This window comes from Daphnia pulex, chromosome 11 (assembly GCF_021134715.1).
Source record: "Daphnia pulex isolate KAP4 chromosome 11, ASM2113471v1".
NCBI lineage: Eukaryota > Metazoa > Arthropoda > Branchiopoda > Diplostraca > Daphniidae > Daphnia > Daphnia pulex.
This window is the reverse complement of record NC_060027.1, coordinates 1,822,523-1,833,751: the sequence shown is the minus strand read 5'-3', so window position 1 is coordinate 1,833,751 and position 11,229 is coordinate 1,822,523. Positions and strand designations below refer to the sequence as shown.

Here is an 11,229-nt window from a genome sequence, read left to right as displayed (position 1 = left end):
CGAATTGAAACACACTGAAGATGGCCTGCTTAGGCTACTAGTATTATATCTCTGCAAAGCAATGTGTCGTTGTATTTATAAAAACGGGTTGTTTTTAATACAATCAACGAAAAAAATAAATGAAATGGAAAGGGCCGAGGGTCGTCAGGGAGAGAAGCGAAGAATACATCAACCTATAAGCGGTGAACTAACTTAATGGGCCGCCTAAGCTGCTTTCGGGAGAAATTTATAAGGTTTCTTGCCATTACTGGCTTTGATGGGTACTGCTGGGGTTTCTTTCTTGTGCTGCTGGGCAGCTTTCGCTTCACGGGAATCTCTGCTGGGCTCGTGTTTCTTTCCGTCCTTCACCTTTTTGACGTGATGAGAGTGGGCGGCATTGGCTTTTCCAGCAGCAGCGTGATGATCCTCCGAAGCGTGTTTAGTGTTTTGGACCATTTCGGAAACTGAAATGCGAATAAACAAGAATCACCCAAATATAATAGTTACAAACCACCGCGGGAAATAACGACACAAATAATATAAGACGTTAAAATCAGATTTTACCATGTTCCTCTGCTACTGGATCGGCGGTTGTCGTGAAGACAAAAACCAGGGCCATCAAAGCCAAGACGCTAAATACCTACAGGTGACATGATTTGCAAAATGATTGAATTTCTTATGACCATATAAATTGAAAAAGACAAAATTAAACTATTAACTTTTACCTTAAAGTTCATGATGAAGAGTTCAGCGAGTGTATTAAACTGTTTGAAGATCAGAAAATATCTGTGAAATTAACGGGACGGCACAGCGGCTTTTATAGTGGAATATTGGCCATCGTGAATCATTACTGACGTGGCTGTCGGCCATTGGCATTTGAACGACACGTCCAGAAATCTCAATTTTGGCAGGTGCCAATGGTTTCACATTATAGCAATATGAACTACAGTTAGCCAAGTACATGGCGATTGCGAATAAAACGATCCCATCATCAAATATCTCGAACGTGACTTTCGATTAATTTGCGCAATTTAATTCGATCAGTTGGCCACCAAGAGCGACATTCGATCAACTGCTAACGTGGCAATTTGGGTATATTTGGATTGAACTGGTTCCTACTGGATAAATCCGATGTCTAATGGTATAGTTTTAAAACATAAATAACAAAGCATATTTCAACACGGCAAAAAAACGATCCCCTATGTAATAATATACCTTTAATATGATATCTAGCTGACTAAAAAAATCTGAAGAAATAATAAGAATTTTTAAGATCCCTCAATGCTCCGGAGTAACACTCCGGCGGAACAACTGTGACTTAGGGTACATTTATTAGAGTCCAATCGCCGATCGGTCTTCTTATGTACTATCTTTAATCATTTAATGCCATGGATATGAATTGACAATAGAAAAGTTAGGATGTCCATCGTTCGAATTCTATCCAGCAAACGTTTGAAAACAATTGTGATATTTGAAATATAATTTGAAAATCTCATTTAGTCTGATCTAGCCGAATTATAAAAGTCACGTTTGAGCTATTTTTACAGGTAATCGAGGTCGTGGAGTACGAGTGACAACATGAAACCAAATAGCGCGCCAATAATCGATAATCGGCCTCTGCTGTGGACGTGTAAAGAAGCGATTTGCCAACCCCACTAACATTTCAAAACGCACGATTTCAGTTTTAGTTGACTTCTTTTCCCCACTATATAACCCGGTGCATTGGCTAGTTCAAGTCACAGATTGTTTTAGTCTTTAAACAATTTTCACTCGCTGAAAATCACATCATGAGTTTCAAGGTAAAAGTTATACACATTCATTTTTAAATTGTGGTCATAATAATTTCAATCATTTTGCAAATGTTACCTGCAGGTATTGAGCATCTTGGCGTTGGTCTTCCTGGTTTGCGTCATCACGACGGCCGCCAATCCAGCATCAGAGGAAAATGGTAAAATCAGATTTTAGCGTTTTAATTATTTGTGTGTCGTATTAATCTCCCATGATGAGTTACTAAAATTATTTCCCCTGTATTTCTTTGCATGGCAGCTACGGAAACGGCCCACGGCAAGAAATCGGAACACGGATGGAATAAGCATGATGCGGCTGAGAGACACAACTCCACCAGAACTCACCACCGCTTCTACCCGAGGAAGACGAAGGAAGACAAGAAAGCCGAGAAAGAAACGGTGAAAACCCAAAGAGACACCGAAAGCAGCAGATTATACTTGTTGTGGCGGAAAAACTTTGAAGCCGCCATGAAAGCTGCTCGTCTTACGGCTGATGAGGAACCCACTAACCTGGAAGCGGTCCAAGTTGTTGCTACCCTTGCGGTTGTGGAACCCGCCCCTCTTCCGGCTGACGAACTTTCTACCCTGGTAGATCTGGAGTCTGTTGTAGTGGAGCCGGTTGATCCCGATTCTCTTGCTGTGGAAGTCGAATTCGCTCCCGTTCCGTCTTCTCACCTATGGAAGTGGTGGTGGGGAACATATGACGAAGACACTACCGAAGTCGAGGCAGCAGTTGACACCGTCGAATAATGTTTGACATTATCATCAGCTCGATTTGACGCGTACTGAAGATTGCGTTCAATTTCGTTTTTCTATGATTTAGGTGGCAATCTGTGTAAGATGTTGTTGTCCAAATATATAATCAATGAATTGCAGCAGAGATAACGGTAGCTATTCTTATGATTGATTTCATCCTATACATAGACACACTTATAGATTTCTTTCTCTGTCCTAAGACACAGCAATAACAGCATATTAATTCTGTCTTGAAATGAAAGGTGTAGAGAGAACAATTTGGAACACCGAATACATTTGCTATTTGCATGTTCGTCTACTTACTAAAATATAGGCTATAAATATTCGAAAATAACATTTGGTGCTTTTCTCGTTCTGACTGAAAACGAAAGCTGTTTTTATCAAATTGCCGTTTCTTTTTTTCTTTTTCTTTCTATCGACACGAGATATATTGTCACGGGCTAGTCAATGCGGGCTTCACGTTGCTGTGGCCGACCAGTACTGCAGTTTCACGGAGCTGGCTCCACGATTGCACGAGCCCAGCCTCCGCCAAAGCACATGCACTGCCGTCACTCCCAAGACACGAAAACGGACGACAGTGCCCAACACCAGTCAAATGGAGAGATCCACACACCAGTCAGGGCCAAACTCGTCTACCTTAAGTCTACAGGGGGTCGTCTTTAAAGTAGAGGGGACCAAGGTGACCTTATGTCATCGTCGTTAGTCGTCCCCTTATCGTAATTTCCCAGAATTGTCTGCTGATCGACGTCTGTGCTAAACCATACGCGACAATATAATGCGTCACCAACGTATTTTCTATACACCTATTATGTGTCTAGTATAAAAAAAGCATTGGACCGTTAATTTCAAGCAGACAGATATCGTTGTTCAACTCTGTTTTAAACTTTAATTTGAGTTCTCTCCTATGGATTACAGGTCGAGGCGGATATAGTGGTGAATACTTGGGCGGGAATAGCGGTGAACGCTACGGCGAAGAGCATGGCCGTTATCAAGGATACAGGAATTACGGAGGCAATGGTGGATACAATCGTCACCGTCATAATTATTCTGAAGAAATATATTAACTTCTTTACTCAAACTGATTCTCGTATTTCGCAAATTGATTTAAATAGCCTGTCCCACCGTTACTCATTTCAGTGTAAAACGCACTCAGCTGAAATGCGATTCAGTTGTTAAGAGTTGAGAGAAAATAGTTGCAGTCTAGCTCAGGAATAATCATACGACGCCACCAACTAGTCAAAAAAGAAGAATATAGAGAAACATGTTTCCTACCTTGAAGCCCGGGAAATGAAACCAGCCATCCACAGCAAGTGCTCCATCCACAGAAATCAGTTGATTAGGTCCTCGTGAATACTTACACACTCACATGGGTGTACACGAGGACAGAGTTTTTCCAATCAACTATGGACGCGTTTATCTAAACAAAAAATTAAATATGGGCTATGAAAATATATTCACAAAAACAATGAATAAGTAAAAAAGAGTTAAAGAGACAAACGGTATCCTGCTATCCTTACAGTTGATAACTATTCCCACCAATGATACAATAATTATAAACGACGAGTCACAGTTTGATCCAATCAAATAGCCAAGTCAAGATCTAATCTTCTAGACTTTTATTAGGATGCATTCAAAATATTTCTGTGATAAAAGTTTGGTTATTATTTTATAAATTGAGCAGAGATGCGTGAATTAGCGTTCGGTTCGCACGATGCAGAGGCTGGCACCGTTGAAGTACTGAGTTGTTCTTCTCCATCTAAGGTGAATTTTTAAGAGTCACAAGGGAATTAAATGGCACAAAACAAACTAGGCATTTACCTGGATTGGAGTCTGTGGAACGAAATAAAACTTCATCTTCTACGTCGTCGTAACCACGATTCGTTTTTCCTTTCGGAATGAAGTTCGAGTTGGTAATTGATTTCGCACTATTGGAATCGCTCGACAGATCGCAGTCACGACTGACTACGTGACGACAACATCTTGAATGCCCAACGCTCTAAACGGAACAAGATGATCAGGACTGCACAAATTCATTTGTTGGTTACATCTCACCTTGCAACGATAAAGTTTGCAGGCAACGTGACGATGGCACACCTCAGCAGGATCCCGAATTTCTCCTTTTGCCGATGGTTCGCGCTTCGATGTGTTCAAATTGCGAGCTGCACCCTCCCTAAAAACAAATCATTTAAAAATTGTTTTTCTAGTTAAGGCAAATCGTAAACGTAAGGATATCACGATACATTGACTGCGGCGACGATTTTCTCGCTACAAGGCCGCTACTGCTGCACGAACGGTTGGAATTAGCCAAGGAATCGGAACCAGACTGTGTCGAGTTCGTGTGATTGCATCGGGCCAATTTAGTTGCCTCGAGAATTCTCAATGCCCAGTAGGTCTCCGTGATTTTAGGTTCACGGTGTTTCTCTCCGCGGAACAAACAAGGGCGGATGTAAGCGTAATCCCACTGCTTGAACCTTTGTTTAACATGTTAGTCGATGGATAACAGCGCAACCAGATTCGCATGAATGTCAACGCATTTCAATATGGACGTACTGTAAAAGAAAAAGTAAACTCACTTGTTACGAATTTTGATACTGTTGCATTGACCCAACACATCCAAGACTCCCGCCATCGTATAATCAAGCATCTAGTGATGATTAAAATGAATTAGTTTTCAACGCTGTAATAGTCAAATTGAACATATCTAACCCTTTCATGAAGACGTTCGTTCATCGTTTTCTCCTGGTGTTCTTCTTGTTTCACCTTGAGGAATCTCACAAGCGGCCGGATGGTGATGCCCTGTTGATGAAATTCGATTACGGCGTGGGAAAGTGACAAGCCAAATCGAACTAACCTGGAAGAAAACGGTGAAGAAGACGACAGTGATGGTCGCGGTAACAAAAAGCGGCTGACGGGGGATGCGACTGGGATCGATGAGGAGGACCAAAGCAAAGGCGATGGCTCCACGTAATCCGCTGTAAGACATGACCAACTTTTCGACAAAATTCAGTTTGTGAAGGCGAAAATAGTTGGCGATTTCCGACAGGATAAAAACGCCTGCAACCGCAAATCAGATTTTAAAAAACGGAATTGATATTTACCGTACAAAAGATGTTAGGGGATTTTTACCGATTGCTCTGTAGAGCGTGCAGAAAAATACGGTGAGTAGAATGAAGGCCGTGTTCCACTCGTGATGGTCGTTGACCGTAGTGATGCCTAGGAACATAAATATGATCGATTCAGAACAATTGCTGATTGCCTTCAGTCCCTTGTTGATGGTCGTCAGGGAAGCGGGCGACACATTCTCTGCCACGTAGTTCTTCATTGTGATCCCGCAAAACATGACTCTAATGGATAAAAATTTACGTCAATGTAATCTAGACGTAAAGTAAAAATGTGACCTACGAAAGAATGCTTGACAACTGAAAGGTTTCAGCATTAATTAGAGCTGCATAGCTCATAATGAACACAAAGACGGGCTCGATGACTGGAACACGGTGGGTAAATTTGGTGACGAAACCGGCCAGGAATCCCCAAACGATGCCAATAATCGTTCCGCCAAGAGCCAAAACAATAAAAGCGGCGAATCCGGTAAAAACGTCTGCCGTTTCGATTTTGTCGGCGCCGAGAGTGACGTATGAGTCACACATGTTATACAGAACCTAATTGAAAAATATGAATAAGAATTTAGAAACAAAGGAACTTCTACTTGAGGTAAATTTAAATAACTAAATAAATATCGGGCCTACCACAGAGACAGCATCATTCATCAATGATTCTCCAAAGACAATAATGTAGAGAACTTTATCAACGTGAATTTCTTCAAGAACTGCCAGTACAGTCACTGGATCCACGGCGGAAATAAGAGATGAGAAAAGGAGCGTTTCCAGCAAAGAAATCTCGAAACCGTAAAGACCGGACAAACCGCAGGCCCAAAGACTAACACCTTCAATTAAAATAATGACACAGAATTAAGTAGTTGTCCAGTAACATCGTTAATTTATCATCTTACCTATACAAATGGCGTTGAATATTGTCCCCACCACGGCGAAGAGGAGAATTGTGCCGAAATGGTCGAAAAAGAGCCGATTGGGCATAAAATAACCGGCATCCAAAATGATGGGCGGCAGCATACAGAAGAAGAAGATGGTCGACGACAGCGGGGACAGCACGGGCGTTTTGGTAGCGTACAAAATGCCCCCGACGGCGAACCCGACGACGATCAAGCAACAGGTTTCGGGGAACCAGGCTAACAATTTCGGCCAACCGTTCACAACTGACAAGGAAAATGTGGGAATAATAGAAAATATAGTAAATAGAAAATGGTTAATTATACCTGTCTTGACTATGCAGATGCCAAGGACCCACATGCCAATAGTAAACGGAACGGCCACTCTTGGAAAATTGGGTTCGGCAATGGGAATGTGAGGACGTTCGGTTGGAACCGTCGGATGAAAGGCATCAGGTGAATAAGAAGAAACCTGCCCATTTTCGTTTCTCTCTACAGGAGTTGAAGGTAATTTCGTGATGGAGTTTTAAAATGACAAAATATGTTACCTGTTGGTGAATGAATCAACTTCTGGTGTTCACTCGTCGTCAGCCCCACGAGTTGATTATTTATTTTCGTCGTCTCCGACAACGGATGCTCGTTAAAAATAACATCAGAAGGTTGAGGCAGTTGGCGTAGAGTTTGCGGAAGTGAATAACAAATGCCGATCACGGGAAATAAAAATAAAAACTGATACAACTTCATTTTCAATGTCATTTTGTGATAGAGAAAGAGCAAAGGACTACCGCAGCTTTCGTTGTTGATCGGTTACTAAGAACTTTTTCCCACTCTACAGCTAAAAGAAGAAACTGGTTAAATCCATTCCGACCTATTTCAAGTGACCGACGTCCCTATAGTTACTGGCGCTCAGAATAAACTAGACGAATGACGAAGCCAAGTTGTTCGGAAATGGGCAGTTTAAAATTCGGATTGCGTGTGGCATCCGTTTTATCGCACAAAGGCACAAATAGCATTTATGCAGTCACGCATCAACTCCACCAATTTGCAGCACTGTTGTCGAGGCGTCAAATTAGATACAACTCGTTAACATAATAGAATTGCGAACAACATTAAATAAACACCGACTATTTCACTATAAAAAAGGCTAAACAATTAAAAATGTAGGCGATGCTGGGCGGCCTGACAACCGCCATTAGTCGTTATCGACACAATTTAACGTCTGGCAAATACAAATATTGGCGTTGAACTGACAGCGGCAACGCCCTTCGAAGTTTTGTTTCGACTTTGTTTGTCACCCCACACTTTCTTGTCAACGTTGAAAATTGGGGCGAATTAAGAAGAAAGGGAAGACATTTGGAGGCGTTGCTAGGAAGAAACAAAATTTCAGGAACGAAATATTGAACTTTGCAACTGCATATAAAAAAATGACCTTCAGCAAAAAAACAAAACAAAAAAAAACAACATTACATCACCACCATTCGTGATGTGATATAAAATTTATATCGCACCCCAACTAAATTTAGTAAATTAAGAATAGTAACTTATTTCCATATTTGTTTAGTTTTCCTGACAAGGCTGATAACCACTATTAACATTGGGTAAAAACTCTGATTCGATCAGCTTTTTTAATACTGCTGTTGGCATCTTACTCATTGCTTATTTCTTAACTTCCCAGCAACAAATTGCAGGAGGGCGCACAAAGGTAAGATGTTATAGAATAACGCCATATACACGTAGTTGGTGCTATCTATTATATTTGTATTGGCCATACAAGGAGCAAATAAAAATAAAGAGAAATCATTGGAAATGTGAACTGGGTCGGTGTAACCGCCATGTCCGGATGCTTGGTGTGTCGGGTGGTCTTAGTTGAAATGCCGGAAGTCCATCGCATTGCTAAAAGTATCAAAATAGAACCACTTAATTATTCGACTTGTTGATTAACATTTGACTGTCTTAAAAAAGCCATTTTGCGTAACATGAACGGGTAATAAAACGTGCGAGTGGGCCTGTACCTTGGTAGTCTAACAGTACGAAGATTTGCATACTCTGATACAGACAGCCTTGTTAGAAGCGTAGTAGCATTTCTGCAGGCACGCGGTGCACACGGCAGCTTTGTCAATTTCTTCCACTAACGCCTCCTTGATAGCGTCGCCCTCGCGCATCGAAATAGCTGTTGGGAAATCAAATCATTTGTGTCAGGCGAAAATTGAATCTTTCAATCGAAAATGGGCGATACCTTCTTCTCCTTGTACTTCACTGTCGACTGGAACAGCAGATGAGCCGGGTAAAACGGCAGCGCAAATGGCGACGAAGAAGACCTGATTTAACACAGCAACCAAGTCAATTTCATATCTTATTTAGAGTTAACTAATAAAGGCATTACATGGCTTATTATTGATTTTTACAGAATCAGTGTCTAAGCCTGCCCAGTGTCAGAAATAAGAAGGAAATACAAAACTTGACAGACTTTGACACAGAAGCAGACAAAAAATTCAAATTGTTTTGCTTACCATCTGAATAATGAAATTCATTTTTTAGGGCGATGTGTTGCTGCTGTTGGAAGAAGATGAAAGCGAATGATGAAGCTCGAGGCCCTTTCACATCTCATCGACGTCTATTTATACTCGGATCACGGACGCTGTCACGTTGAGCTGCTCATTTAGGACACGTGGAAGAGCGTAGGTGTAAGTACACATCTGCCAATCCGTCGATGTCCAATTTGTACGCATTTAGACGTGTAAACGCTCAAACTCTGCCGAACTCTGCTAAAACAGGTGGGTAATTTCGAAGGCTATTCAGATTAAATCAATAAAAAAAAGTATGGGAAAAATTGTCGGATGTTGACTTTGTTCCATAATCGAAAGCAGGTCGTCACTGGGCATCCGTTGGTCGACGCTGTATCTAGTCAGCAGGCCCAAGTTTTTCTGACTTGCTGAGTTGCTCGAGAACAGTTCAGTAATAAGTATGCGCGATTTTACGTAAATCTTTTCGCGAATCCAATAACGGTGGACGTTATAGCGCGCGTATTTTTATCGTAAGCCCTTTAAATTAATAAAAATTCGACCTAGGATTATTGGGATCCTGCTCAATCGTGAGCAACACCTGCGAGTCAGAATAAATATGGGCCTGCTGACTAGATACAGCGTCGACCAACGGATGCCCAGTGACGACCTGCTTTCGATTATGGAACAAAGTCAACATCCGACAATTTTTCCCATACTTTTTTTTATTGATTTAATCTGAATAGCCTTCGAAATTACCCACCTGTTTTAGCAGAGTTCGGCAGAGTTTGAGCGTTTACACGTCTAAATGCGTACAAATTGGACATCGACGGATTGGCAGATGTGTACTTACACCTACGCTCTTCCACGTGTCCTAAATGAGCAGCTCAACGTGACAGCGTCCGTGATCCGAGTATAAATAGACGTCGATGAGATGTGAAAGGGCCTCGAGCTTCATCATTCGCTTTCATCTTCTTCCAACAGCAGCAACACATCGCCCTAAAAAATGAATTTCATTATTCAGATGGTAAGCAAAACAATTTGAATTTTTTGTCTGCTTCTGTGTCAAAGTCTGTCAAGTTTTGTATTTCCTTCTTATTTCTGACACTGGGCAGGCTTAGACACTGATTCTGTAAAAATCAATAATAAGCCATGTAATGCCTTTATTAGTTAACTCTAAATAAGATATGAAATTGACTTGGTTGCTGTGTTAAATCAGGTCTTCTTCGTCGCCATTTGCGCTGCCGTTTTACCCGGCTCATCTGCTGTTCCAGTCGACAGTGAAGTACAAGGAGAAGAAGGTATCGCCCATTTTCGATTGAAAGATTCAATTTTCGCCTGACACAAATGATTTGATTTCCCAACAGCTATTTCGATGCGCGAGGGCGACGCTATCAAGGAGGCGTTAGTGGAAGAAATTGACAAAGCTGCCGTGTGCACCGCGTGCCTGCAGAAATGCTACTACGCTTCTAACAAGGCTGTCTGTATCAGAGTATGCAAATCTTCGTACTGTTAGACTACCAAGGTACAGGCCCACTCGCACGTTTTATTACCCGTTCATGTTACGCAAAATGGCTTTTTTAAGACAGTCAAATGTTAATCAACAAGTCGAATAATTAAGTGGTTCTATTTTGATACTTTTAGCAATGCGATGGACTTCCGGCATTTCAACTAAGACCACCCGACACACCAAGCATCCGGACATGGCGGTTACACCGACCCAGTTCACATTTCCAATGATTTCTCTTTATTTTTATTTGCTCCTTGTATGGCCAATACAAATATAATAGATAGCACCAACTACGTGTATATGGCGTTATTCTATAACATCTTACCTTTGTGCGCCCTCCTGCAATTTGTTGCTGGGAAGTTAAGAAATAAGTGGCATGACGGAAGAAAAAATATGCCCAATCCTCGTCAGCGAATGGACCTACAAAATTATAGGATCAAGTGGATCGTAAGGAATCCAAAGGAAAATAGGGGCAATAAGTTTTGAGTTGTGGTTTTTGTTTCTTCCCCACCGCTCGTCTTTAAAGTCGACGAGAAAATGCCTTGTTTTATTTGGTGTTGTTGGCAACTGATGGCAACCGATGCCGACCGGTACCAGTGCTAATACACATCCGGCATTGGATGGAAAAGTAACGACGGATTGTATTTGCATAACGTAAAATAGAGCAATGAGTAAGATGCCAACAGCAGT

At 41.5% G+C, this 11,229-nt stretch overlaps 3 protein-coding genes and 1 long non-coding RNA gene across 4 annotated transcripts; 2 read left to right on the top strand and 2 right to left on the bottom strand.

Moving 5' to 3' along the window:
• Window positions 1–44: 44 nt before the first annotated feature.
• On the bottom strand, window positions 45–952 carry LOC124207807. The gene is made up of 3 exons (XM_046605431.1): window positions 705–952; window positions 544–619; window positions 45–443 (listed from the first exon to the last, which is right to left on the bottom strand). Exons 1-3 carry the CDS (start codon window positions 714–716, stop codon window positions 205–207), a joined length of 327 nt encoding a protein of 108 aa, XP_046461387.1. The 5' UTR covers window positions 717–952; the 3' UTR covers window positions 45–204.
• A 735-nt stretch (window positions 953–1,687) lies between these two features.
• On the top strand, window positions 1,688–2,776 carry LOC124207805. The gene is made up of 3 exons (XM_046605429.1): window positions 1,688–1,778; window positions 1,852–1,927; window positions 2,026–2,776. The coding sequence occupies exons 1-3, from the start codon at window positions 1,767–1,769 to the stop codon at window positions 2,514–2,516; spliced, it is 579 nt and encodes a 192-aa protein (XP_046461385.1). The 5' UTR covers window positions 1,688–1,766; the 3' UTR covers window positions 2,517–2,776.
• Window positions 2,777–4,123: 1,347 nt separating this feature from the next.
• LOC124207799 (sodium/hydrogen exchanger 2-like) lies at window positions 4,124–7,972 on the bottom strand. The gene is made up of 13 exons (XM_046605423.1): window positions 7,077–7,972; window positions 6,856–7,020; window positions 6,532–6,795; window positions 6,269–6,465; window positions 5,925–6,181; window positions 5,649–5,866; window positions 5,374–5,576; window positions 5,229–5,318; window positions 5,096–5,166; window positions 4,763–4,993; window positions 4,575–4,692; window positions 4,341–4,518; window positions 4,124–4,278 (listed from the first exon to the last, which is right to left on the bottom strand). Exons 1-13 carry the CDS (start codon window positions 7,282–7,284, stop codon window positions 4,184–4,186), a joined length of 2,295 nt encoding a protein of 764 aa, XP_046461379.1. The 5' UTR covers window positions 7,285–7,972; the 3' UTR covers window positions 4,124–4,183.
• A 1,936-nt stretch (window positions 7,973–9,908) lies between these two features.
• Window positions 9,909–10,829, top strand: LOC124207797. Its single transcript, XR_006880139.1, has 4 exons — window positions 9,909–10,056; window positions 10,249–10,330; window positions 10,397–10,554; window positions 10,674–10,829. It is a non-coding gene; the product is annotated as an uncharacterized LOC124207797 (long non-coding RNA).
• The last annotated feature ends 400 nt before the right edge of the window (window positions 10,830–11,229 follow it).